General features: G+C 34.4%; 5 protein-coding genes across 17 annotated transcripts; 4 read left to right on the forward strand and 1 right to left on the reverse strand.

Annotated features, from left to right (window-relative positions):
* The first annotated feature begins 185 nt into the window (after window positions 1–185).
* Window positions 186–2,546, forward strand: LOC128881997 (histone H3). Its single transcript, XM_054133519.1, has 5 exons — window positions 186–1,763; window positions 1,843–1,997; window positions 2,071–2,178; window positions 2,252–2,287; window positions 2,363–2,546. Exon 1 carries the CDS (start codon window positions 335–337, stop codon window positions 743–745), a length of 411 nt encoding a protein of 136 aa, XP_053989494.1. The 5' UTR covers window positions 186–334; the 3' UTR covers window positions 746–1,763; window positions 1,843–1,997; window positions 2,071–2,178; window positions 2,252–2,287; window positions 2,363–2,546.
* LOC128881991 (probable oligoribonuclease) lies at window positions 1,621–2,546 on the forward strand. Its single transcript, XM_054133506.1, has 4 exons — window positions 1,621–1,763; window positions 1,836–1,997; window positions 2,067–2,287; window positions 2,363–2,546. Exons 1-4 carry the CDS (start codon window positions 1,719–1,721, stop codon window positions 2,493–2,495), a joined length of 561 nt encoding a protein of 186 aa, XP_053989481.1. The 5' UTR covers window positions 1,621–1,718; the 3' UTR covers window positions 2,496–2,546.
* Window positions 2,547–2,685: 139 nt separating this feature from the next.
* Window positions 2,686–7,101, forward strand: LOC128881983 (kinesin-like protein Klp61F). The gene is made up of 16 exons (XM_054133493.1): window positions 2,686–2,972; window positions 3,050–3,197; window positions 3,262–3,411; window positions 3,533–3,693; window positions 3,768–3,917; window positions 3,987–4,223; window positions 4,303–4,678; window positions 4,763–5,034; window positions 5,110–5,249; window positions 5,317–5,435; window positions 5,500–5,841; window positions 5,898–6,125; window positions 6,205–6,384; window positions 6,468–6,690; window positions 6,760–6,881; window positions 6,968–7,101. The coding sequence occupies exons 1-16, from the start codon at window positions 2,905–2,907 to the stop codon at window positions 7,034–7,036; spliced, it is 2,985 nt and encodes a 994-aa protein (XP_053989468.1). The 5' UTR covers window positions 2,686–2,904; the 3' UTR covers window positions 7,037–7,101.
* Window positions 7,102–7,287: 186 nt separating this feature from the next.
* Window positions 7,288–19,147, reverse strand: LOC128881945 (rho GTPase-activating protein 190). 9 transcript variants are annotated; one of them, XM_054133423.1, is made up of 24 exons: window positions 18,857–19,147; window positions 17,888–18,109; window positions 17,415–17,763; window positions 16,419–17,329; window positions 16,133–16,342; window positions 15,502–15,688; window positions 15,300–15,415; window positions 15,082–15,234; window positions 14,770–15,008; window positions 14,505–14,706; window positions 14,257–14,427; window positions 13,933–14,184; window positions 13,673–13,851; window positions 13,403–13,586; window positions 13,100–13,308; window positions 12,597–13,010; window positions 12,268–12,507; window positions 12,006–12,185; window positions 11,537–11,628; window positions 11,083–11,458; window positions 10,868–10,999; window positions 10,743–10,793; window positions 10,567–10,663; window positions 7,288–10,473 (listed from the first exon to the last, which is right to left on the reverse strand). In XM_054133423.1, the coding sequence occupies exons 3-24, from the start codon at window positions 17,583–17,585 to the stop codon at window positions 10,275–10,277; spliced, it is 4,965 nt and encodes a 1,654-aa protein (XP_053989398.1). In that variant the 5' UTR covers window positions 17,586–17,763; window positions 17,888–18,109; window positions 18,857–19,147; the 3' UTR covers window positions 7,288–10,274. The 9 variants fall into 9 exon arrangements, with proteins under 9 accessions (XP_053989398.1, XP_053989440.1, XP_053989450.1 ...); XM_054133465.1 differs by having other exon boundaries at window positions 13,100–13,290; window positions 17,415–18,109; XM_054133475.1 differs by having other exon boundaries at window positions 11,537–11,589; window positions 17,415–18,109.
* Window positions 19,148–20,305: 1,158 nt separating this feature from the next.
* On the forward strand, window positions 20,306–25,622 carry LOC128876427 (adenosylhomocysteinase-like 1). Of its 5 annotated transcripts, none has more exons than XM_054122795.1 (11): window positions 20,325–20,463; window positions 21,908–21,955; window positions 22,378–22,462; window positions 22,695–22,888; window positions 22,974–23,298; window positions 23,358–23,508; window positions 23,587–23,739; window positions 23,809–23,974; window positions 24,140–24,386; window positions 24,468–24,588; window positions 24,676–25,622. In XM_054122795.1, exons 1-11 carry the CDS (start codon window positions 20,362–20,364, stop codon window positions 24,680–24,682), a joined length of 1,599 nt encoding a protein of 532 aa, XP_053978770.1. In that variant the 5' UTR covers window positions 20,325–20,361; the 3' UTR covers window positions 24,683–25,622. The 5 variants fall into 5 exon arrangements, with proteins under 5 accessions (XP_053978788.1, XP_053978798.1, XP_053978807.1 ...); XM_054122804.1 differs by having other exon boundaries at window positions 22,707–22,888; XM_054122813.1 differs by lacking the exon at window positions 21,908–21,955 and having other exon boundaries at window positions 20,306–20,463.
* Window positions 25,623–27,290: the final 1,668 nt, after the last annotated feature.

The following is a 27,290-nucleotide window of genomic DNA, read 5'->3' on the forward strand; positions in this document are numbered from 1 at the left end:
CCCAGCTGTTAGTAATTCCTCGATAGGGGGGCAACCCTCATGGTGCGAAGGGCAACGTTTCGAGCATGGTATAAAATGAGGGAGACTTCCGAGGTTATGCGTTGGCTGTTTAAAAATTGTTCAGACCCTTTTTTCTACGCTGGAAGGGTCATCCCCTCTCCGGCGCCACTCGAACGGCCTGGAAGCGGGTGATTCCCCATCACTCGCAACGAGCCAATCAGATACTCGCAGCTGGCGCGTCGCAGGGCATATAAGCGGCGGTTATCCAGCGTAACTTACATTTTCAGTTGAGTTTCGCTGAGAATACTGCTGTCCGTACCGTTCTTGAAGAAAGATGGCTCGTACCAAGCAAACCGCAAGGAAGTCTACCGGTGGTAAAGCACCACGAAAACAGTTGGCGACAAAGGCTGCACGTAAAAGTGCACCTGCGACCGGAGGAGTGAAGAAGCCGCATCGTTACCGTCCCGGAACCGTTGCTCTTCGTGAAATCCGTAGATACCAGAAGAGCACCGAACTTCTCATCCGAAAATTACCATTCCAACGACTCGTTCGTGAGATTGCTCAAGATTTCAAGACCGACCTCCGTTTCCAAAGTTCAGCAGTAATGGCCCTTCAAGAAGCTAGCGAGGCTTACCTCGTCGGTCTCTTCGAGGATACGAACCTTTGCGCTATCCACGCAAAGAGAGTAACCATTATGCCGAAAGATATTCAATTGGCACGCAGAATTCGTGGAGAAAGAGCTTAAGTTCCCTTCTTACAATTCAAACAAACGGCCCTTTTCAGGGCCAACAATATTTTCATTGTCGAAGAAACGATTTTCTGGTCACTTGAATTTTCTTCAAACACACTTGTTATTACCTGTATTTAATATCGAAGGTAGATTCAAAATTTCTCAATTAAACCTTACCCTTTTCTTACCGGTGATATTTCATTTTGCACGTAAATTTATGTTTAGATTGAACTTACAAGTTTCGTAGTCGAGAAAAATATTTCTTTCAATTATACTTGTTACTATGTACGTTAATGCTTATAAGCAAATATACCTATACCTCAGTTCTCAAGTATCTATAGATTAATTAATGTATGATATTGATCCTTTATCAAGTTCGTAGATAATGTAAACACATTGCATTGAGTCGCTTTTATTAAGAAAAATTAAGCGATTCCCTAAACCGATACAGACTTTTTAAAAGTAATAATGTTTAGAAGTATTTAATATTAATCTGTACAAATTGCTAGAAATTCGATTGTTTTGTCATTTTATATATTAAAAAATATACATGTCGAAACTAGTAACCTCCTCCTGTTCGAAGTCGGTTACAAATCGTGATGTAAGCAACGAAAAATGATAAATGATAAATTTTATTACCAATTCTGAATTATCTTCATGTTTGAGATTCTCCATAACTGGAAAAATAGGAACATTTTAGCACTTGGAGTAATAGGAGTGACTAGAACCTAGAACGTACTAAAATTTAAGGTTATGTCCTGTTTATTCTAGAACTTTCTGTAATTGTACAAATATTTAACAAAACTATAGTGTGACTTAAATGTGATATTAAATAATAGGGCTGAACTTTACTTTGAAGCACCAACAATTATTTTCTCTACATTTTTAATATTGAAATCTCATGTTTTGGTAACAGTGCTGTCACAAAGAATTTTTTTCTTCAATCGTTTGAATTTAATTTAATCTTTCAACTTTCATTAAGTTACAAATGGCTTATAACAAAGATAAGTGCATTGCTTGGATAGACACAGAGGTATTCGCTTGCCAATATATTTTTTCAATTTTTGTAGTTATATAAAAAATACTGTACTGTTTTTTCTCCCAGCTAACAGGACTAGATATAGAAAGAGATACAATTTTAGAAGTTGCTTGTATAATAACTGATGAAGAGTTGAAAGTAATAAGCGAAGAATTTAATGTTGCAATTAATCAGAGTGATGCAATATTGACAAGTATGAATGAATGGTGTATACATCATCATAATATGGTCAGATTATTTTGTTTAAATAACTGTTGGTTCCATTGGTTTTACGCCAGTAATTATATGTACTTTTAGACAGGGTTAATAAGTGACTGTCAATCTAGTAAACTGACTCTAAAAGAAGCAGAGCAAATGTTGCTTGATTTCTTAAAGAAGTACATTTCAAAAGGAACTTGTCCATTGGCTGGTAACACAATTTATATGGATCGTATATTCTTGATGAAACACATGCCATCAGTAAATGATTATTTACATTATAGAATTATTGATGTCAGTTCACTGAAAGAACTCGTCAGGTTATTATATTTACATTTATATTACCTGTTTAATTTCAATGTCTCTCGAGATAGTATATACAAAATTTATTTTAGGAGATGGAATCCAGTGATTTATAACAGCACACCTAAGAAAGAATGCGTACACAGAGCCTTGCCGGATATAAAAGAAAGTATACAGGAACTAAAATATTACAAGGAGAATATATTTTTATCTGGAGTCCCTTAACCATAATTTGTATTAGTTTGTATTTAAATTCAATAAATATTTAAAAATTTATGATTTTTTGTCTTGTTACGGGTGCCTGTTTATACGTTATGCTTGCACCACTTATATTCTCGCATATTTACATTTATTAACAATTTTCTATAAATTTGTCTTTAGTTATTTTAATGTTGTGTAGTGTTCATTAATTGTAATCTATGCAAAATTATTTATGTGTTCGTTGATATGACGCGAAAGACCTCTGACGGGATTTACGTGAAACGTCGAATTTAAATGTTTCAACGGTTAGCACCGCGAAGCACGTTCGTATACAATATGAAAGTCTGCCAATTATTTTATGAGAAAGGAAACAAACGCTGGTGTGCAAGGAATTAAAAGTGATCGAACCGTAAAGTATATTTATTTGTGAAAAATGAACGAAACGTGTAACGAAAGTAAAAAAGATAAAAAGCAGCATATACAAGTTTTCGTTCGTGTCAGGTAATTTGACAGCAAACTGTTGGATGTTCGCGAGATATTAATATCAAACTTACCGATGTTCCTTTGTTTTATATTAGACCAATAAATAATGCTGAAAAAGGTGGGAAGGCAATGACAGTTGTGGATACACCATGTAACAGAGAAGTAATTATTCGTGAAAGATCACACGATAAGTTTACGAAAAAATTCGTCTTTGACAGAGTATTTGGACCTTCTTCGAGACAGGTATGTACTTTAATAAAATTAAACTTGTAACACGACACCTTACTTATGCACTATAAACATCTAGATAGATGTATACAATGCAGTTGTTCATCCGTTGGTGGAAGAAGTTTTGGCTGGATATAACTGTACAGTATTTGCTTATGGTCAAACTGGTACTGGAAAAACATTTACGATGGAAGGTGTTGATATCGAACCATCGTTTCACTGGCAAACAGTGAGTTTACTCTTGTTTTATATTATGCATAAGATTTAACTATCCAAGTTTAGTGTTTAGCAAGTGCTAGACATGAACACATTTCAAATTAAAAGTTAAATTTTGTATATTAAACACGTAGGATACCAGAGCTGGAATTATACCTCGTGCTTTGAGCCACTTGTTCGACCAGCTACGATTACTAGGTGATCAAGAATATTCAGTAAGGGTTACTTTTTTGGAATTATACAATGAAGAAGTATATGATTTATTATCTCCTAACACCGATGCTGCAAAGATAAGGTATTTATACTTTATACATTTTCTTAATATAATGCTCATTTAATCTACTGAAGAACTATGTGATACTTTAAAAGGATATACGAGGATTCTACTAAAAAGGGAGCAGTAATAGTACACGGCTTACAGGAAGTGGCTATTCATAATAAACTTGATGTATTTCAAATCCTTCAGAAGGGATCTGAAAAACGTCAGACAGCAGCCACATTATTAAATGCTAACTCCAGGTTTCTATCACAGTTTATTATCGATCATTTCTATTTCATAAATTCTAATGTTTGTATTCTTTGTTTTAGTCGATCTCATACAATATTTTCAATTACTATTCACATAAAGGAGAACACTATCGACGGTGATGAACTCTTAAAGACAGGGAAATTAAATCTCGTTGATTTAGCCGGTAGCGAAAATGTTGGAAGATCCGGAGCTATCGATCGAAGAGCTAGGGAAGCAGGCAGTATTAATCAATCTCTATTAACTCTAGGACGAGTAATAACGGCGCTTGTAGAAAAGACTCCGCATGTACCCTATCGGTAAAGTATCGAAAGTTTAAAAATTAGAGCTGTAAGATACAATTAGATTTCAACGTATCCTATTTTTTTGTATGTGCAGAGAATCAAAATTAACACGATTACTGCAAGAATCATTGGGCGGACGTACAAGAACTTCAATAATTGCCACAGTGTCTCCTGCTAGCATTAATCTCGAAGAAACATTGTCAACTTTGGATTATGCTCATCGTGCAAAAAATGTTATGAATCGGCCGGAAGTTAACCAGAAATTTTCTAAAAAAGCATTGCTTCAGGAATATACAGAAGAAATCGAAAAATTGAAGAAAGATTTATCGGACTGTCGCGAACGAAATGGTGTTTATTTAGCCCCAGACAATTATAATCAAATGCAGTTGTTAAAAAACTTTCAAGATAAAGAAATAGAGCACAAGTTACATCACATTAAAGCGGTTCAAGATACTTTAAACTATAAACAGGTACATGTTAATATCGAAGTCTATAAATCATAGTAATTATATTTATAGTTTCCTGCAATGTAAGATTTTCAATTGTTGTTCTAGAAATTATTTGATGATCTACAATTAAAAAATTCTGAACAAGCAAATCAACTATCAAGTATGAAAAATCAATTGGAAACTACAAAGTATGCTTTGATCACGGCCACGTCGCATTTAACAGAATCAGAACAAGAAAAAACAGAAATAAAGCACCTTGTTGAAAAACATGCGTCGACTGAAAGTGTTCTTTTGTCGCAAGTGGAAACAGTTTTAAATGTTGTCGATACAGCCACTGCCGATGTACAGAAACTTCACGACAAAGTTTATCGCAAAATGTAAATTGTCTTGTATAACTGAATATGAATTCTTATTGTAAGAATTGATAATCTAATAATACCATGTATTCACAGGGAAATAGCACAACGAAACAGTTCGTATGGACAACAAACTAATAACAATGTCAAAGAAAGATGCAGAAAAATTGAAGCTGACATAGGGACAAAGTCTGCAAACATGATACAATTTTACATGTCTCTGAAAGAGCTCATTAGTAAGGAACACATTTAATGAATACAGTATAATTTTGGAATTAACTACTTAATATTTTATCTTTTTAGATGCACAAACTCAGTCTCTCATTGACCATGTTCACAAATCGGATCAACATATTTCTAAGGATCTTCTTAATCCTACAAAAGATGTAACTGATAAATTGACAAGTCACACAATCAATTCTGTAAGTGATCAAATGAAGCTAATATTATTTAATATAGATCTAGTATCATAAGAGATCTTTTCAGCATTTAAGGTATCAAGAATGGTGTAAAAAAGAAATCGAGAGTATTACAGCCACGACCGAACAAGAATGTAACGTATTACGTAATAGTTGTAATACTGCACAGAAAATTCAACAATTAATGGATAATAAATTACCAGAAAATTTGCGAGATATAAGTAACGATGTCTCTCAAAAAATGGACAGTTTAGTCGTATTTACAAACGACGCTATAACGTCAATATCGAAACATTCGACCATGGAGTACGATCGTATAAATAATAATCTTACGGATATTAGGAGAACTGTTGACAACATTCGACAAAATTTAAAGAGCATTACGGAAAAAGAAAACAATTTTGCGAAGGTAGATACATTTTCAAGTATGACAATTACTGCATATTTAATGTCTAATATTTGCAGATGATGAATGACTTACAACACTGTTTTAATAAATTGCGAGATGAAGACAAAGAAAAGCATTCTTCGATACACGTAACATTGCAGAATATCGATGAAGTGTCTAATCTTTTAAGTAACGAAGTTTCCGATATTGATAGAATACAGAGAGAAAAAGAAAACAGCATACAAGAGAAACTTCAGGATGACTCACAAGAAGTAAAACAAATGGTCAAAGAAGAAACAGAAAAGGTAAAAGCGTAGCAATTCGATTCAAGAAAAATAGATTTTCCACTGTTCGGTTGTATAATTTGATGCCTACTTCTTTTAGTTGAGGACACTGTCAGAAAATGCTATTGCACAAAGTAAACGGTTAGTCAATGAATTCCAAACGAATTTATATAATGCTTGCGACACACTAATAAATTACAAAAGTTGTATAGAATGTAATATGAGAAAAATACAGGAAAAAATGAAAACAGATGAAACCCACATTTTATCATCAATTAACGTGAGTAGACAGTTTTTATATGAATTCATTGTGATTACTCTTATTGTTTCTCATTGATTTTTATATATTTGTATTATTTGCAGGATATATACACGACAGTATACGAAGCAGGCAACGAACGTACAAGATCCTTAAGCACTTGGAAATCAGCGTTCATCAATGCTTCTACCGAAATTATGGAAAAACTTGATAATGAAAATACGAATGCCGCATACACGAATAGCAGAATTATTTCAGAAATGCAAGTAATACGTGATCGAGTTGAGAAATTCTTTACGGACGATTTATATCGAGATGTTCCGACGGGTACGTTTACATTTTTCATTGTTACGCCTGAAAAGAATAAAATTTCCTCATTTGATTAAAATTAAATAGGTTCAACACCATCGAGGAAAACCTTTCAGTACTCTAAAAAACTGCCTAGAACGTCGCCACCTGATCGAATTCTCAAACGGTATAGAGAATCACTCAATAAATTGAATAATATAGAAGATGAAGTAAGTGCTTTATTGTTTATTCTACCGATAATCTTCAACTCATGTATTCGAAAATTCTCATTTATGAAATATGTATGCCTTTCTAGTATATCCCAGAAGCGAATCACGAGAAGCCAATTACAGAAATTTTGGAGGAAGGCTTGAATATAAGTTAACAAACTGGTCTAGTTAAAATCATTGTAATTAATCCAGAATAAAGCAGCCTTTCTCTATATACAAACTTGGGCGTTTTCTCACCGATGGTATTTTGGCTGAAGGTTCCAAAATTAGTTGATCCCTTCGAAATAGCGATACCATTTGCTGGTCCATGATACGCATGGCAGTAGCATTCGCATGTAAAAATGAAAAGAAGGGAAAGGAAATGAGAGAGGAAAGTAGGCATGTTCTGAGAAAACTGCAACTTCAATTCAGCGACAATGACAGAAATCATGTCATTATTATTATTCAGACAGCATTTTCGATCCGTATCCCAGATCTCACACGTAACATCGACGTCTCTGTGTTCCTATTTAATAACATTATACAATTATGTACGTACGAATGTATAAAATTCTGTTTTTGTTTTTTCGTTCTTTTCTTTACGACTAATATGGGAATGTACGATCCGTTCCTCGCTGCAAGTGTCCTCGCGACACTTTTTTCGTGTTTTTTTTTTCTTCTCTTTAGATCATCGAAATATCCTTACAACGATCTTCTTATATAAATACGACAGTGCAAAATTTGTCGAGAACGAATTCATCGACATCGGGTGAATACACGAACAGAAACGAACAGTCTTCTCTTTCGTTTTATTCTCGACACCAAACGTTGGTGGTCAACCTCGTCGAATTCGTCTTCGAAAAACCTAGAGCAACATCGACGTCGCTCGCGGGAATGTTTCTCGTTAAATTTCGGATTAACGAACAGAAAAACGAACAGACTCGCTCACAGTGGCTTTATCGTTCATCGAATGTTAGAAAACTTCGTCGTTCTAGTTTTGTTTTCCTGACCATCCTCTTTTGCTTTTAACCGGTTACGTTGCGATCGTGACATTTGACATATCTTCATACATTATGGCACACCGACGCGATTGTCGCCGTTAAACGGATTTCAAATTGGATCATGTGACCAGACCTCTCTAGGATTCGATGTACCCATTCTCGTACCGATAATTACAACCGTTGTAATACTCGAAACATTCGAATAGCAGTTCAAGTTGGACGAAAAAATGTTGAGCAAGTTACTCAAACTTTTTCGAATCGCGAACAAAGAACTTTTACGAAATATTAATAACTGTTCTCGTAAGTAATACAGTTTTAAGAGAGGAGATCGATACATTTCATTTTGTGCAGTTTGGTATATCTGGCCACATTAGAATTGAACTACATTTCGCATTAATAGACGAAGAGATCTTACACATTGATCGTTAATCGCTCTAACGGTATGCTATGATTGAGAAACAATGGCCTCTTTCGCTTCTGTCGCGTTAAGCATTACGGACAAAATCTCTTGTTGTTTTCGAGTATTACTATTTTACATACTTATTAAAAACAAGTAACTACATCACAGTTCTGATGGTTCAGTCGTTCGATCTATCGATGCGTCGTATCAGACTTGGGCGCTTACGAAATTGTTATTTGAAATATTATAACCTTCGTGAAATAGAATTATCATTCTATTATAAAAATAATTTCGGAAACAATATATGTATCTGAGATAATGCGATAAACGATCGATAACTCCCTGCAAATATGTCGATAACACAGTAATACTGTTTTCAATTTCTTATTTCGGTTTAAAATAAATTTACTCGGCTGTGCGTCGCATTATCCAATTTAACTCTAGGAAACTAACGACGACCGTCAGAACTATCATCCTGGGAACGTGTAAAAATTACATTAAAATTTACAATTTTAAATTACAGCTCATATCAGACACATTAAAATTAAGAATAACGCAGCAGGTACGAGAAAAAAATATTGTAAATATTCGACGATCGGCTAAATGTTTTGCAACCGTAGCGTTTGATCGATAAATAACATGAAACGTTCAAAGTACCTTTTTCGTATACATATAGACGAAATACAATACAGAAAATACGACTCGCAATTAGAAACATAAATTTTCGCTTATTAGTCGTTTTTCTCTTAAAATTACATGTATCCATATGAAACGGAATAGAAAAGAAGCGATTTCTTGAAACATCACAACGACTATTGAATAATCTTGAAAGTATCGATAGTCGATCCTTGTCATAAACTTTTCGTACCTTACAATCTTATAATCTTATGTACACGTTCGCTTTACGAAATCTGAAAAAGTGTCTAAGTATTGTTCTTAGCGTTTAGCGATTCCCGTAAATTCATAAAACTGGAAATCTTGGTGGTTTATCTTACGAATTAGAACCATATCGATATCCTTACAATCCCTCTGAGGATAAACACCCTAACTCCACCACTGCGTGTCTTTTAAAAAAATTCGCGATTACATGTGACTTTTCGTTTGCTTCTTATTTTTTTTTGTTTTTGTTTTTTCATTCAGACGGAATGGATATATTATGGATTGTTTATCACCGATGAGCTTAAATAACCCCTAAAATAAACAGCCCTATTAAGTCAAACCGAGTATTTTTCGAATACTAATTCGAAACAAAGATAAACAATCAATTGAAATCAACTAATTACTTCAAAAACTAAGAAACAATAATCGGTTAACTTGACAAAGTCTAGTTACTCGTAGAAACACTTCAAGAACTTTTTTTTTTTGATATTGTTGCCATATAAAGTGCGCATGAATCGGAGAAATTTCATATGTAACATTTCATACCTTTTCGTGATAGTACCTTTAACGGTTTAGAATACGAATATTCTTTTATGAGATTGCGCCATTTCTCTTTCACTCCCCTTTCCTCTCTCGGACATATACACGCACACGCACATCGCACACAGCAAACAGTTTCTTACCTATGGAAAACGTAAGAACAGAAAATCAGAAAAAAGCAACATCGAGCTCACTACGGATTATTCGCTATTATCAAATACTGAGTCTTACGTCTAAATACATGTTAATAAATACATCGCTCCGAATACATCCAACATGATACATGCATACTGTTATGACACATGGATTGACTTCTTATTACTCGCGTTATTATCGGGGCTGTAAACAGCCAAGATTAGGACCATCGATCTATCACTCCACCAGTCACACTTCGCGATGGAACGAGTACCTCGATTTAAATTGATTTGTTCGATTTTTTCTACGTCACGAAAGAATTATACTAGTCGTAATTTAAAACGTGTTATGATAAAATGATAGTATAAACAATGACAAAACCAATCGTTATTTCGTAATTGCTTCTCGTTCCTCGTACGAAGTACAAACTGTATGATTTAAAGGTTATGTAGTCTTTCACTACACCATTACGATAGCTTCTTCGCCACAAAACAGGAAAGGATATTGATCGATCATCGTTTGGACGACGTCTTCCAAGTACGGCCTCATTGCTTCGAATCTGCCGAGATCGTTAAATTCTATTGGTAATAATGTAGGCCACCAACAAATTGCCAAATTTTTACTGTCCATACTGTTTAATTTGCAGTTTTCAGCCACTCTGGAAGAACACGATAACTCCATTGTACCAGTTGTAATACGTATTACATTTCGAGATACCAATAATTAATTAATTCAAAAGAGAATAACTTACTTTACAAAATGGTGAAAGACGAATTTGAGTACATCAAAGTTTACCGGATTCAGCTTGTTAAGCATCAAACGTAGAGCCAATAACCTGCAGCTTCGGTCTGCAATAAGTCCACAAAAATTTGTCTTAAGCTTCACCCGATGATTTTTTCTATTAGATTCAAAAAGTAATATTTTTACCTTCCATATTCATACACGTAGCGGACATTGGTTTGCTAATACCACGTGCACCTAACCACAATCATACGATTAATAAACTATACATACATTCAACGGAGACGCGACTTACAAATTTTACACCTTACCCGATATGTCCTCGAGTTCGCTCATACGTTCTTTGTCGATTAACGGTGGCAGCCTCTTTGAAAAGAAATCTTTTAAAGCTGTTGCAACCGCGTTCACAGGTATGTCCAACGAGTGTATATCCACGTTTCCGTCTATAATAGTGAAATATAAGGAAATGATGAATCAATTACATGTATGAATTATTATGTAAACGTGATATTGCGAATGAACTTGCCTTCTTCAAACTTTTGAAATAGGAGTTCAACATGGGCCCTATTTCCAGGAACCCTGTATATCCCTTCAGAATCCAGTCCTTCATCCTCGATAAACTGCACACATTTTTCGAGAAACAAAGGTATACGATTTGTTTCGCTCTGGGCAAAGTCTTCGATTAGCGGTTGTTGTTGGCCTTGATTTAATGTTCCCGCTCCTTTAGTCTGCTTTATTTTTTCCTGTTTCTTCTTCTCGCGCTCCTTTTCCTTCTCTGCATGTTTCTTGAGCTTTTCTTCTTTCTGTCTGCGTTTCTCCAACTTTTCGTCTTCTTTTGCCTTTTGTTTGTCCTTCTTTCTATTTAATTTATCACCATCTTTAACCTTGTTCAAGATACCAAACTAAAAAAAAGAATGTTGATAAAATCATATTTACCAAGATTGATCTTCATTTTTTTTTTACATATCCGTTTTACTTACACTCGGAGAATTAATTTCTCGTGGTGATGATACGTCTAAGCTGGATTCATCATCTGGAATGTTTCCAAAGGTATTGTCACTCCTGTGCTTCGCTAGAATAACAATGATTTCATGCAATAACAAATGCAAGATACGAAGTAATTGTATGCAAAGCTTCTCTCGTATTCCTATCTGTACAGGCTTGCGTATTTAATACTTACTATTTAAACAGTTTTTATACAACTATTAAACTATGAATACATATAATTATACAGCTGTCATAGATAAAAGGCAAAGCTTTTTTCTTTTTTAAAAGCAATCGGGGAAAAAAGGTAAAACGTGCATCTCGAGTATATAAAATATATCTTTTTTTTTTCTATTTTACTGACATGCAGAATCCGTAAAAAGTCACTTCAAAGATTTCAGAAAGCATTAACTCTATTCAAGGCAATGATATTCAATTTTGTTTGGAGTTAACAATTTCACTTACAGGAAGCGCTGAACATGTCTTGGGGCATGTGTTTTATACATGCTGGCAGGTGTTTCTGCGGTAAAGAATTCCCAAATCTTTTTCGTGAACTAGCAGGCTCATGTTTATATTGTTTCGACCTCGATCTCGAAGTTTGTTCTGGATCAGAGGACTCCGAACTCCCTGGTGTTTCACTAGAAACTAAATAAAGGAAGAACATATAACATTACGGTACACTCCTATTATAGTAAAATATATCGAAAATATGAATGCAAACATGTACCTCTTTCTGCGGAATCTACTCGCCAATTTTTATCTTCCTTGACATTGTAATTTAGGCCAACAATACCATCTCCACTTGCCATGCTTGCCAAAGATGGAACTTTGGGTGCAGCAACAGGTATAGCAGTACGCTTTTTACGTATTCTTTTATGTGTTGCTGGTTTCTTATTTCCTTTACCTAGAACATCGGCTACCCTCTGTCTCTCCAAAGAACTCCACTCTGAATCAGAATCGCTATATGCTATAGAACCAAATATGTAATATATAATTAGTATATCTGCGAAGACATTGTTCGACAATTTTAGTTTTTATTTTTAATTAAATCCTTACAAGGTTGTCCCTTTTCGCGTCTATGACGCAGCTTAGGCTTATTATTTCCAATAGGATCTTGCACTAAAGCATACATGTAATCATCATCATAAGGAGGATATAGGCTTTGCACAACATCCTTAACTTGGGCGTATTCGGAGCCTAGGTCTACTAATTCAGGCGTAGCTAGAGGAGCGTGACCCATTGTCATTTTAGGGCCATGTTCATCCTTTTCACCTATTGTCATTCTAGCTATGGCATCTGTTACATTTGAGAAATCTTTCAAGTTGATTTTTCCAGGTTGTTTCAAAGTTTGACTATTTCCTTTTGGTCGCGGTTTCGTTTGAGAAATATGCCGTCTACCCGTCGTGAATGCTCTGTGCGAGTAACTATTAGTTACTGGATCGTGATGCATGAAATTATCTTTCACCCAACCTATCACAACGAAATAACATAATAAAAACCAAATCATAACAAGTATATAGAGTTTCAATCTATTAGAATTTCTTGAACACGAAACTAACCGGATAGTTTATTCGTGATATCCCCCGATTTTAATAAAACTCTTTCCCGTTCTTCTCTGTAATAATCTACTTGACTATAAATATCACTATCGTCGCTAGGTGTGGCTCTATTGTCCACGAACTGTTCGTTCAAACCTGTATCTCCAAGATCGCCATCAGGAGTTAACTGCTCGTAAGATTCGGAGCCGCTTCTAAAAGTTACAGACATACTGCTTCACATTAGACTTTTGAATTACACAGAAATTTTATAGTTGTTTAACGAAAATCGCATACTATTTCAAAGATTGTTTACAGATTGCTTACCCATCATCCGGCGTTTGAAGATGGTAACTTTCGTGTCGTGGTGGTGGCATAGGATGCAACGCAGAATATTCCAAAGTTCCTTCACCGCTATCGTTCAAGTTACCCGGTTCTTCCATATTAAACGCTTGTTCAATTTCAGGCTTTTTCTCCCAAACTTCCTTGAAGAACGGTGTATAAAATGCCGCTGTAACAATACAAAATGTGAAAACATTGGGTTTAACCTAAACAAAAACTAGTATTTAAATGAGGTCCTTCAAAATTATGCCGTACTTTTTTGCTGGCAGCTTGATGCTGACGTCATAAAATGTGCTTGTAATCTATCCGCAGTTGCATTTCCTTCCGTAATAAGTAAATGACTCAAATCGTTGCTGAAGAAAGCGTTAGCGCCTCCAGTATCAGTCACAGCCATTATTTGTATTGGTAGATTTGGTATATTCATGGAGAATGCACTAAGAAAAAGTATTTTTTTTCTTTTTTGTAAACAAGAGTACTTTCTCAAAATATGTAACTAAAATCTGTATTATACATACTTAAGAGTCGCGAGTGATGCTTTCCTCTTGGTCGAGTAGACTAATATAAAACCATGCACCAATTCGTCCCTAAACGCATTTGCACCGTGGAAACTTGAAATTATAACTTCGACTCTTCGTTTCGATTCTCCTAAAAATGTTTCTAAAACAATCGATCGGTCACCGCTAAGAAAGCAACACTGATGATTGAGTAAGGGGCCAAGTACGTTTTCCACGGAATAAGGGTCTCCGCAAAACATACACATTATTATTCTGAAAAATAAAACGGATGCTGTTAGCATCTCTTTTCTCATGTAATACGTAATAAGTAAAAGCTATTTTTACCTAATATCAGGCTCTAAACATTTAATGACACTTTGGTAAATATTCAGAAAACCAGCTCTGTGATTTATAGATTGTATAAGTTGTTGCAATGCATCTTTCACGAGTGGAGTAGGAAACCTTTTGTCTTGCTCCAAATCTTCTATGCAAACATCGATAAATGGGCATTGCAAGCTGTTGCAAACAAAATTAATTATTAATTGATATATTTCCTTGAATATATAATACCATTTTAAATCTATAAATAGTACCTGTCCGCGAGATTCTGGCCCTCTTCCCTAAGTCTTATTGCTTCCATTTCGTCTATGGTGGATTCTGGCACAAACATAATAACAATAGGTAATCCTTGAAATGGTAACCTATCCTCTTGCTCCAGATTAGATAGTAACGTTTTCTCCAAAGAGGAACGGATGTACTCGAACGACTCCTCGTTTGAATAAATGCAAAATGATCCTGTAAATTCAAATAATCTTTTGTTTGTAAAACTAGCTCTGTAGGAAGCATATTATTACATACCATGGGGCATAAAGTCTGAAGTAGTGAATGAATTGTGCGGTAAACCAACATCTCCATCGATAATTCGATATCCAAGTGTATACAACTGACAATCAATTTCCACTTCATCATCCTCTGTCTGAGCTCTTATTTCGCGAGCGAATTCCTCTCCAAGCCCGTTACTTCCAAGTATAACTAAGTTTAGTTGATTGTTATCGGACGTCAACTGCCACTGACTGCTGTGATTCCAAGAGGATGGCCTAGGAGATAACATATTTAATATTGTTAATATGAATAGATAAAAATTGTTCTTTTTTCGCTTGGTGAACTAACCTGTGAGCTTTCGTTCCAAGTATACGTTCTATAAGAGCATCCATACAATTTGGATAAGCTGGACAGTGCTCCCTTATAGGACAATGTACAAAACCCAAATGTTGAAAAAGCATTAATTTTCTATCTTGATCCAACCTATCTAAAGCTTTATACCTGTACATCATAACCAATGGTTAGATATCTTTTTAAACGAAAACAAATCATATATAATCACGTACCTAAAATCGTCCACTAACGCATCCGTTATTTCTTTAATGTCATCTTGTGTTATAGTTCCAGATGGTGCTATACTCTTGAAATGATAAAATAAATCAGCATGTTCTAGTAATAGTTCCTGTAATACAAGACAACATTAGTAATAATAGAACTAAAAATATTAAATACCTCTATTGTTGCATTTGTAAAGGCGCATTTTCTTACTTGAAAATTGTGTTTTGCTTTCTCAATAATTTCTTTTTGATGTTGATCATATATTTCTTGACAATCAATGTGAGAAAGAGCTTCAAAGCATTCTCTACCCATAAAAAGCACTCTAACCTCGGACAAGTGCTTCCCTGGGGTAACATATCCGGTTTCCTCTAACAGTTGCTTAAATTGCTTCTTCCATCTAACAAATAATGATGCGAATTATGTACAAATATTTATCATTGAATACATTTAACTTAATGTAGACTTTTATGTTTCAAAGATAGAGGAGAAATATAAATAAATGAGTATGGTAAGAATACAGAATACTGCAAATATGTTAGTAAAGCTATTAATGTATTATTCTAATTAAAAAGAAAATATTTTCCAAAGTAAATTATGAAGCAGTAAAGGGCATAATTTACCTTTTGGGAAGTCTGCACAAAAAAACGCCACCCAGAATAAAGCAAAGCATTAGTGTATTGCACATAAGTATTACTTTTTAGAATGCTGATGAATACGTGACCGAATGATTACATTGATGCGTAGCACCAATAATTTGTTTGCTATTCATAAATAGCAAAAATTCAACACATCGTAATTATAGTAACTTGTATACTTAGTAATCAACTTTTGCGATACTTACTCTAATCGTCGTTGTTCTTGTTGCAGCACATTTATATGATTTTTAAAGACAGTCTCAGCCTCTGGTGTTTCTAATACATCATAAGGAATCTTTGTTTCATTGTTTTCACCAAAATCACAATCGATCCATGGAATGTCTTCAGGGCATTCATAGAAATATTGATGAAAATCAGGATGTTCTTTTATATATTGTTGTACCGCAGACCATTCTCTATAAAAATTAAACAAATATATTCGTTTAAATTATATCTATTAATTTATATTACATATCTATTCCGAATACGTACTCATTAATTAAATTTGTTACATCGGGGCATATCTCATGAAGAATATCAGGCAACATATCCAAGTATCCCTGTATTTTTTTTGCCACTTGCTCGTCTTTCAATTTTTTAGTGTGTCTCCTGAACAATCTTTGAGCGACGTCTATACCAAATAATTCCACGAACGTTGTAAATTCTTTGTGCTGTGCCAGTTTTTTAGACGATTGAGACCATAATGCGCGATAATCAGTTACATGTATTCGAATTAATCTCTGCAAAGATTCTGTTGATGCATCAAGAAGTTCTTTTCTGGCTCTTGCTGCTTCGGCAAAAGGTGTTACTTTACTACGCGTTTTAGTTTTATCAATTAATTGAGCCACAATTATAAACGCCAAATCGATATTAATATTTTCATGTGCAGAAGTTTCAACTATTAGAATGGAACTTTTGTATTCTTTACGTATTACCAATTTTTCTGCTTCCTTTACGTATTGTTCATTTGCATCATCGTTCTTTGTTGTTACTAGAACTATAGGTTTTTTAGTTTTCATTAAGTTGTTCAATATGTTTGCTACTATTTCAACCTGCTTCTCTACAGCTCTATTCGGCACAACGCTTACGTCGAATACACACAAAAAACCATCGATATTTAATTTACCATCCGGCAAAACTTTCTGTTCGTATTCTTTCTCTATACCTAATTGATTTTTGCAAATATACATAAGCTTCTCTGCACTGGTAATTTTGGTGGCTGCACATCTTTTTGCATATGGTTCCATTTTGCCACCTTTAAAAGGCTGAAAAGATGCATCATCTATAAATTCAGTATGTTCTATCACTTGAAATTGATATTCGGTACCATCTTCTGACGTTTTTGCAACTTCACCCCAATACAGGAAATGATCATTATTTACTACTCGACCACTAAAATCCGACTGCAAAAAAAATAATAACGATTATTAATAGTAATTATCGAAAGTACTACTAACTATATATTTAAACAATATTATTAGTACATACCTGCGATAATACCGATATATGGTCCACATTATAATCATCGTTCAAAGAACGCATGAAACGATTACATAAACATGATTTTCCGACACCAACTTGTCCCTTGTCTTTCTCAGTACCAGAAAGACCAACGACAGCAACATTAATAGCTTTCATATTATCATTTTTCCTTGCCATCTTTAAAGCTTAACTCGATTAAATCACTTACACGATTAATAAGTGTGAAAATAAAAATCTATTTACTTCCAAATTTTACTCAGGACATTTTTAAGTACTGCTATTAATAGTTTCTCTTGTTCCTTGTCTTTGAAATCATTAAAAATTTGTCTTTGTTCCTTTGGTCATTGCGTTGAATCTACAAATTTGTATGAAAACCAACATTATCTTTCTTTGGTAACATTTTTAATACGAGCTTTTTTTTTATCTTATTTTTTCTTTTACTTCACAGCATTTCAATATCATACTTCAAAATTACATACAGTGTACAAATCTGCATAGAAGTATGTATAGAAAAACAACATTTGCCAAAATTTCATTTGAGCTTCATTAATCTAGGATTACTATTACTATTGTGGCATTGCAAATGACAAATTAGCATTCGATAAATGTTAATAAGACAAATCTTTGTATTCTTTATTAAGCATAGCATGTATAGTTTAGCACAGCTGTGAGCAATGAATCTTTGGAATGGCACTGCGTATCTGGAAAGATAACATTGATAAATGAGTAAAGAACACAATGAAACGATATGTAGAAAAGTTGAATTGAAATTTCTATTAAACCTTGATTACAGTGTTCATTGGATATAGCTTGTACCAGTCATACATTTAACATTAAGACAAATAATATTGTACACAAAAATAGCTTCCAAGTTAACTAAATTTATTAGGAACACGTAAATGTCTCCTACGTCTTACAGGTTATGGCCTCGACATAGTAAAGCAGAAAAAAAAAATGATTCAAAGGATATTTTTGCGTTAACCTCCACGTAAGTAACGCGTACCATTTATTTTACAACAATCATAGGATCAACGTAAAAAATATCTTTGGAAACCGTTGCAACGATATTCCTCTTTGCTAGATGAAAAAGAATAATGCGACGCAGATAAATCGTTATGTTAAATATCGTCACGGTTTTATTCGTTACCGAAATAACTGGCTAAGTGTCATCGGTGAAGTTGTCGTGGAATTTACGAGACACGAATTCATACCGCAGAAACACAAATTATTCGATATACAAATGACAGCTACGAGTAGATCAATATGCATTGTACACAGAACCGCGGTCAATTTTGACACCGACGATAGTGTCCCGGGGCTTGAAAGGAATTTTCAACGCGACACACGGACTGGACAAACAAACGTAGGGAACACGTACAATTCTATCGAGCAGAATCACGAAACCGATCACAGAATGTCCTGCCGACAGCATCGAAAGGCTATACTACCTGTACAGATTTTTGTTCAACGAGCGAACTAGTACACCAACCGGCCGTCCCGTACAAATTTTTTTTCTCCTTTAGAAACTCGATCGATCCTTCGTTGCTACACAGTCACGCGTTATTCCTCGTATTTTTTTCCACGTACGCGATCCACCGAAACAATATCCAGAATTCGACCTGACGAACGTTTAATTCCAGGTGTGTGTGTAAATAACTTCACGTCAAACATCGAGTATTGCCCCATAAAGGAGCCATCTTGGTGGGTGGGCACAAGGCAAGGCGATTACTGTTTTCAGGGTAGATAGTACGCGTCGAACAAGAACAAGGCCGTATCAAGCGTGCTCCTAAATCCATTCATACAGAGTGCTTCGAAAATATTACCCGAAATTCTAACGGCGTACTCACGCAATCGCATATATCATTATAAATCTAAGGAAACGTACCAAAAGCTATATATCTAGATATAAGAAGTTTATAGATCAACTATACAGGGTGTCCCAAAAATGTTGTAACACATTGAAAGGGGTGGTTTGGGAGGTGATTTGAAACAACTTTTTCCTTAGCGAAAATGTTGTCCGAGGCTTCGTTGAGGAGATATTAACAGAAAACCCCGACCAATCAGAGCGCGCGTATACCGTTGGAGCGGGGCGTGGTAGCGAAGGCTACGAGCTAAGCGGCCGCGTCCAATGTCCTTCGATGCACGTCGAGTCGCTTGTTCGCGTACAACCGCGGCCGCTTAGTACATAGCCTTCGCTACCGCGGCCGCTCCAACGGTATTTGCGCGCTCTGATTGGTCAGTGTTTTCCGTTAATATCTCCTCAACGAAGCCTCGGACAACATTTTTGCTAAGGAAAAAGTTGTTTCAAATCACCTCCCGAACCACCCCTTTCAAGGTGTTACAACATTTTTGGGACATCCTGTAGATATCGAAAGATTCCCGGTATTCGATCGATCTGTCAGTTGAGTCAACGCTATTTAACATTACCGGATATGTAGCACAATACATATAAACGACTATCTATAGCTAAATACTCGATAACGATAATGAGACGAAATATGTTCTTTTCCTCAGGGAACGCACTAAACGGTTTCTAATTAGGAAAGGAAGCGACCTGTACTTCGATACAAATTCTCATTCTTCCGTGATAAAATGATCGATTTCCCTCATATCTCTTCATTTTTAATTAGTAAATACATTGATTTGTTAAGAGTAATAAAGATAAACATATCTTGTATCGTTTGGAATTAAATTACGTTGTAAAACATTGTCATTTTACAAGCGCTTTGCAGAAAGTGAATGGAATCGAGGAGAAACTATTTTTTCTTTTTTAATTATAATAAATATAATATATTGGTATGACGGTTAGCTATTAAAGCTGATTAATTATTTATGAACAGTATCGACGAAAAAGCGGCTGATTGTAAATGCCCATCGTGATTACGGTCCTGTAGTCGCATAAAAACACCACCTGTCCGAAAGCGAGCGAACTATTCTTGACTTGGAATCAAAAATGGCTGACAGCGGGGATGCCGTCAACAGTACATCATCAGGAAAAGCGGCCAGAAATACTGTTATCGATGGACCTGTCACCGATCCAGCTTCAAATAATAAGGTAACCCGAAGAACACCGTCATCCAATATTCGAGCAGTAAAAATCTTTCGTCAACTTGGATTGTCCGCGCCCAAGAACTTGACAGTCTAGTGGCACGGGTATCGTACTTACATCTTACAGCCTTGTTCATTTCAATTTCTCTGGCTAATCAAGTCTCTTCCAAATACGATAGAGTTCTTTTTGAATTCGTACCTTTTGACTATTAAAGGAAAGCGACGACGCAGGGGAAACGAGTTTTCCTCGTTACTCTCCTTATATTTTTCGTTTCAAAACACTTTATACACCATCTTTCATTTACCTTTGCCTGTCTTTTTCGTACCTTTGTTTTAGCTTTTTTTTATTGCGTTTCAGCCCAACCCTTTTGGGTCTTGTGACAGCATATTTCCGTTACATAACACTGCACATGGTAGTAATTGATGTACAGTCTTGTGTATACCTTCTGTTTATTGCCAAACATGAAACTTCCTGCAGTCGTTATGAAGTATCAAAGACCACTATAATTTACTAAAATTTACAAATATATTGTGTTTAAGAATTAAATTCATTTATCTAAAAATAAATATGACAATTTCCATAATAATGTATAAAGCTAAAAGTAAATGTAAAGCTTTAAACGGTATAAATGAAAAAATAATTTATGAGCAATACAAGTAACTGTTGAGAGTACACATTTTTCTGCAATATTCATTGTAGTCAGCAATTAATCAGAGTTACGTAATATGGAAGTAATATTATGGTAATTGACATGAAATTGAAAGACAATTCACGTTTGTGTCAAGGATAGCATGTCTTTTAAAACCACAAGTGTTCTACATACTTTGACCTATATATCCAGTCATATCCATTGCTATTTGTGTAAAAATGTTTCCTAGAAGGTTTTATATAATCCATGTATTCAAGGATAACCTTTGTTGTTTCACTTAAGTCAAATAAAAACCAAAATAACATTTAAGTTGATTACCAATTTATGTTTTCTGTCTAATTGACTTTATGTAATCACATAATAATTGTTGTACGATATATTTGTCTAGGGCATCAACTATATCATGATAAAATGTTATATGCAAAATTTCAAAGGGGATCTGCATGCTATTACACACTTTGCCCACTGTCAAGGCGCTTATATTATTTTACATATAGAGCATTATTCTCACAGTAGTCCGTAGGTTCGGTACCAATCACTCATGCATCGCTCATTACAAGCCTAAATACACTATATAGGCATGTCACGATTAGCACTACCGAACCAATGTTTTGAGCGTCATAAAAGTAAATGAGGAGTAAAAAAAAAGGGGAGTACTTTTACATGAGTAAAACTTGTATTGAGAGTATTTGAAGTTTTACGTACGAGTACTATCTTTGGGAGCTTTGTACCAAACTACGGACTGTACTATAGAAACTTGATGCAATTTGAATCATGAAATGGTGGTTGTTGTGATTTCAGAGCCTAGAGGCATCAAATAATGCCTTTCACGGCGCGAGAACAAAATTAGTAAGTAAGAATATATGTGTACAAACACAAAGTAAATTTGTACTCCTTTCCATAGAGCATTCCTTGCAATATCCTCAGGGCTGCTTTAATTCCCATGACTACATAAATGTGGTATGTGCCAATAAGTTTACCATTCTTGTCTTCCTATCAAATAACACAGGATAATAGCGAGACGATCTTTTTGTTTCAAATACAATTAAAATTCCAAGTAACTTGCATTTACATATGTAAATAATATTATGTCTATGATATGGAGCAAAAATTTAATTGTATATCGTCTATATTAATCTGTGTTCATTCAGTCAAAGAAAGTAGTTTCATTCGCACTCTTCTGTTTGTAGTCCATTTCAATTCATTGCAGCCCTTTTTAAAACAAAAAATATAAATATTCTCTCGATTAATGTAACTTTTCAAATGTTTAGGATTCCAAGTCTGGAGCCTTGAAGAAGTCCAGCCGCTATCGTAGCCGCTCTTTATCAGCCAGCAGCACAGATAGTTACAGCTCTGGTACAGACTAATTTATTTTACTTGTTACTAATTAATTATTGTACATTCTATTGTTTTATGTATATGTGTACTTAACAAATGTTAATATTATTAATAGCTTTAGTTGTAACTAACTTTGTAGCATGCACTTGTTAATCACAATTTATTTTACCAAACATATTCATAAACTTGTTGCACGTGCACATTGTTGTGGTACTAATCCTATTCGTTTTCTGGCACTTTTGTACTTTAGCTTCTTATACAGGAAGCTCATCTGACGAAGACGATGTTTCTCCACGCGAAAAAATTCAAAAAACGGAGAAGGGTTTCACCGATTTTTGCGTACGCAATATCAACCAACATGCGTTTGGTCGAAGAGAAATAGAAATAGCGGAACAGGAAATGCCTGGAATTATGGCGCTCCGTAAACGTGCAGCTGACGATAAGGTATACATATTATCTACTATGAAAACAAAGATAAATGTTAATATACAATGTTAATGTGTACATCGTCAAGTATTATTTTAACCAGCCATTGAAGAATGCTAAAATTGTGGGGTGCACTCATATCAATGCTCAAACTGCTGTCCTCATTGAAACATTAGTACATCTAGGAGCACAAGTCAGATGGGCAGCGTGTAACATATATTCTACACAAAATGAGGTGGCTGCTGCCCTCGCTCACGCTGGTTATCCAATTTTTGCTTGGCGCGGTGAAACGGAAGAAGATTTCTGGTGGTGTATCGATAAATGCGTAGCAGCTGAAAATTGGCAACCTAATATGATATTGGATGATGGTGGAGATGCAACACATTTAATGCTCAAAAAATATAACGCCATGTTTAAGATGATTCAAGGTTCGTTTACTTTGTATCAGAACAACGGCAAAAATATTAATAATACTGTTAACATTCAGGAATCGTCGAAGAGAGCGTAACAGGTGTACATAGGTTATACCAATTATCCAAAGCGGGCAAATTATCCGTCCCTGCCATGAATGTAAACGACAGTGTAACAAAAACGAAGTTTGACAATCTTTACAGCTGCCGTGAAAGTATTATCGATAGGTAAATTAATTTCAAACAAATCATTCAAATATATCGAAGATACATATTGGGAACTATAATTTTTATACCTTTTCGCAGTTTGAAAAGATCCACAGATATTATGTTTGGTGGAAAGCAAGTTGTAATTTGTGGCTATGGTGAAGTTGGTAAAGGCTGCTGTCAAGCTCTTAAAGGCTTGGGATGTATTGTTTATATAACTGAAATTGATCCAATTTGTGCTTTACAAGCTAGGTGAATAACTTTTTTTTTTTTAAAGTACATATCGTAACACTTTAATTACTCATGAATATCTTTTCACAGTATGGATGGCTTTAGAGTAATGAAGCTAAACGAAGTTATCAGAAATGTTGACATTGTTATTACAGCAACGGGCAATAAAAATGTAGTTACACGTGAACATATGGACAAGATGAAGAACGGATGTGTGGTGTGCAATATGGGACACAGCAATACGGAAATAGACATTGTACGTTTAAGCTTTAACGATAGAATGTAGTTTCTCTAAAATTCGATTAGTCCTTCGATTAGATTTCTTAGGGAGAAAAAACTCGTGTTTCTTACATTTCAGAACAAAAAAAAAAAAGAAATGTATTGGTAAGACATTAAGACTCCTTTAATATGTGCTTAACAGAACAGTTTACGCACGCCCGATTTAACTTGGGAAAAAGTAAGGTCTCAAGTGGATCATGTTATCTGGCCAGATGGAAAGCGCATCGTGTTATTAGCAGAAGGCCGTTTAGTCAACTTATCTTGTTCCAGTATTCCCTCATTTGTTGTATCAATTACAGCTGCTACTCAAGCGTTAGCACTCATTGAACTTTTTAACGCTCCTCCGGGACGATATAAAAGCGACGTTTATCTACTACCAAAAAAAATGGGTAAGCGACGTATTGTTGTATGTTTTATGCATTTATCCGTTATCATTTAATATAAAGTAATTTAAAAAATAATGACACTAGATGAATACGTGGCGTCACTACATTTACCGACGTTTGATGCACATTTGACGGAGTTAACGGACGAACAAGCAAAATACATGGGACTTAATAAGGCTGGACCTTTTAAGCCTAACTATTACCGGTTCGTACATAGTTCTACAACGTACTTTAAACCATATATATATATATATATAAATTACTATTTATCATTTTTATGAATTTGTTTCAGCTATTAAAAATATGGACGAGTGACATAGCACAGTATATGCGATATTTGAAACTTTAAGTTTACGAGTATTAAGAAAGCTGCCACGTTTCAATAAATTTCCTTCTATTAATTTTGTTTATCGGAATCAATAGAAATTTTTCATAAGATTTCCTGTTAACTTTAACGTGATACTAAGCTGTTTTATTGCCGTAAACGAGTATTTTCCGCGTGTGTCACCAGAAATATCGCCTCAACACTGGTTGCAATAATCAATACTAGAAGTTATATAAGTGAACATATATGTATATTGAGTTAATTTTCCCGCGTATATAAAGGATTAATTTATTATCTATGTAAGCATAAAGTCAGATGTGCAGTTGATCAGCCAAGTCGAAGTTGTAGTTTGCCAAATGCCAATTTTCATAGCGAGAATTTAAACGAAAGTGTGTGGTAAAGATCTGTACGCGTAAAACATTTTTTAATGTCATAGATTACGCGATTAGAAGTTGTCATTGAGATTATCGCGGTCTGTTAAATACTATTTTCAGTAAACTGTTAGTTACGAAAAATACCAATTTTTCTGGTATCATTGAAAATGTGTACATATACATAGAAAATTAAATATTGCAAAACATTTGTTGTCATACGATCCACTGAAATGCGTAACATACATCTGATGAATTAATGTTCGCAACAATTACATCCAATCATTGTTCTCAATTTACTCATTGAAACAGCAATTGATTATACCTGTATTTAGTGCCTCCGTTTCTAAGAGGATGACAGTGTAAACGCCAATCATTTCCACTATGTGTACATAATTATCTAAAACAAACGGAAAACAATTAGTACGGGTAAAAATCTTATCAGATTGATCCTTTTATAATTGATCGTACCTCTGTCTCGATAAAAACTATCGATAATTACAAATAGAAAACTAATAAACATCTATGATGCCTTGTACACCACCACGTTTATATTATTTTAATTTAAACATCCTGTACCTCTTATCGTACCATATAACTTTTATACTTTATCCGTAATAGTAAGGTTAATAAACACACGTAAATCAACAATGAAGGGAATTCATCATAAAATGAGAAGATAAAATACATTACGTCAATATAAATGTTATATATTTCAGCATAATCATTATAAAGTAAATGGCTTTTAAAGCGCTTATCAACAGCATTGATTGAAGATAAGTTTTACAAAAAATTCTTATAGCCTTTTGTATCAACGATCCGTGTATGAGTATTGAAAACAAAATAACTTTGGGATTAATTGTAAAATGAACCTACATAAAATGGCAAGCCTCGACGGCATGGCATATATAATAATGGCATAAGAACAGCGGTCGTACAGAGATAAACTTAAGCACAATTCCATGTATATAAGAAATAAATAATAAAACCAAAAAAAAATGTAGTAAAAATATATTTTACAATACTCTGTACAAGATGTCATTAGAATTAGTATGGAGTCACCTTGACGCAATTTAAGGTTATCAGGAAAATCAGGCTGTTAACCCTGGAATACTGTTATTAAATGTTTTTAATGTTTTACTGCAAACAATCGAGTCTACGTCACTAACTGTTTCCATTTAGAACATCAATATAGTTTCAAATATTATTACAGACATTAATTTACAGAACTTGTAATTTTGATTCGAACAGAAGATTTACAATCACAGTATCCCACGATTAATATTAGCATAGTGTTCGTATATTTCTACAAAATATAATCCTATATTTGCAAATGTCCATTGTCGGTTAAATTTCAATAAAATTTTGTCTGTTCACAAATACTATATGTGTTCTTTGAAGAATAAACATTAATCGCAAATAACGAAGCTTTTTGGAAACGATCGAGTCTTCGAATTAATACGCAGAAATACAAAGGCACGTAAAATACGTGAGAGTATAATTTTCGAACACGTTTTTCTCCCCTGAATTAACAACAAATATTGTAATCAAAATCTGATAATTTGTCTCAACAATTCACTGCACTCTGAATATATATAAAAAAATCTACAATCAGGGAGCTCAGTAAAAAAACATGATACGGTATGATTATATTACATGTAAAAAATCGAGAAAAATGAAGCAGTTAATATTTACATTATTCGATTATTCGCGTGTCATTGCACTGAGATTGTCTCTACTACGTAACTGTGATTTTAATATGCTAGACTTTTCCTTTCATTGTAAACGGGGTTTCGTTAATTAATATTTCATTACTGATCACACCATTAATTTTAAACAGGGTTTCGTCAATTAATTTTTTGTCATTGATAACACCGAGCTCCCGCAATATCAATGATAATTGTAACATAAACATTATAAACATTCGTAACGAACTATTCACTATTCAACTAAATTATACAAGAATTGTTTGATTACATTAAAGAAAAGAAATCATGAATATACGCGCTCTATATATGCTCGATCTCTGCAAGGCAAATTAATCGATAAAGATAAATGTTGTAATGATAGAAATATGTCTTACATATGTCACGTATTCGTAGGTCATCGCTACATTATATATATATAATTATATATATATATAAATCACTTAAACCACAATTCCATCGTTTAAAACTTTTTAGTCTAGACTAAATATACATATATAAATAT

Source organism: Hylaeus volcanicus, chromosome 1 (assembly GCF_026283585.1).
Source record: "Hylaeus volcanicus isolate JK05 chromosome 1, UHH_iyHylVolc1.0_haploid, whole genome shotgun sequence".
Taxonomy (NCBI): Eukaryota; Metazoa; Arthropoda; class Insecta; order Hymenoptera; family Colletidae; genus Hylaeus; species Hylaeus volcanicus.

What these genes read in the sequence shown, in the direction of transcription:
- LOC128881997 (XM_054133519.1), top strand. Translation starts at nt 335, where the DNA reads ATGGCTCGTACCAAGCAAACCGCAAGGAAGTCTACCGGTGGTAAAGCA.
- LOC128881991 (XM_054133506.1), top strand. Translation starts at nt 1,719, where the DNA reads ATGGCTTATAACAAAGATAAGTGCATTGCTTGGATAGACACAGAG. An exon ending in GTATACATCATCATAATATG is followed by an intron (nt 1,998 to 2,066) that starts GTCAGATTATTT and finishes ATGTACTTTTAG; the next exon opens with ACAGGGTTAATAAGTGACTG. An exon ending in TCACTGAAAGAACTCGTCAG is followed by an intron (nt 2,288 to 2,362) that starts GTTATTATATTT and finishes AATTTATTTTAG; the next exon opens with GAGATGGAATCCAGTGATTT.
- LOC128881983 (XM_054133493.1), top strand. Translation starts at nt 2,905, where the DNA reads ATGAACGAAACGTGTAACGAAAGTAAAAAAGATAAAAAGCAGCATATA. An exon ending in GACAAAGTTTATCGCAAAAT is followed by an intron (nt 5,035 to 5,109) that starts GTAAATTGTCTT and finishes ATGTATTCACAG; the next exon opens with GGAAATAGCACAACGAAACA. An exon ending in AAGAAAACAATTTTGCGAAG is followed by an intron (nt 5,842 to 5,897) that starts GTAGATACATTT and finishes TAATATTTGCAG; the next exon opens with ATGATGAATGACTTACAACA.
- LOC128881945 (XM_054133423.1), bottom strand. Translation starts at nt 17,585, where the DNA reads ATGGCAAGGAAAAATGATAATATGAAAGCTATTAATGTTGCTGTCGTT. An exon ending in CTTGGAACGAAAGCTCACAG is followed by an intron (nt 15,009 to 15,081) that starts GTTAGTTCACCA and finishes GTTATCTCCTAG; the next exon opens with GCCATCCTCTTGGAATCACA. An exon ending in CTTCAAACGCCGGATGATGG is followed by an intron (nt 13,309 to 13,402) that starts GTAAGCAATCTG and finishes AATGTGAAGCAG; the next exon opens with TATGTCTGTAACTTTTAGAA.
- LOC128876427 (XM_054122795.1), top strand. Translation starts at nt 20,362, where the DNA reads ATGGCTGACAGCGGGGATGCCGTCAACAGTACATCATCAGGAAAAGCG. An exon ending in CATGTTTAAGATGATTCAAG is followed by an intron (nt 23,299 to 23,357) that starts GTTCGTTTACTT and finishes GTTAACATTCAG; the next exon opens with GAATCGTCGAAGAGAGCGTA. An exon ending in ATTTGTGCTTTACAAGCTAG is followed by an intron (nt 23,740 to 23,808) that starts GTGAATAACTTT and finishes ATCTTTTCACAG; the next exon opens with TATGGATGGCTTTAGAGTAA.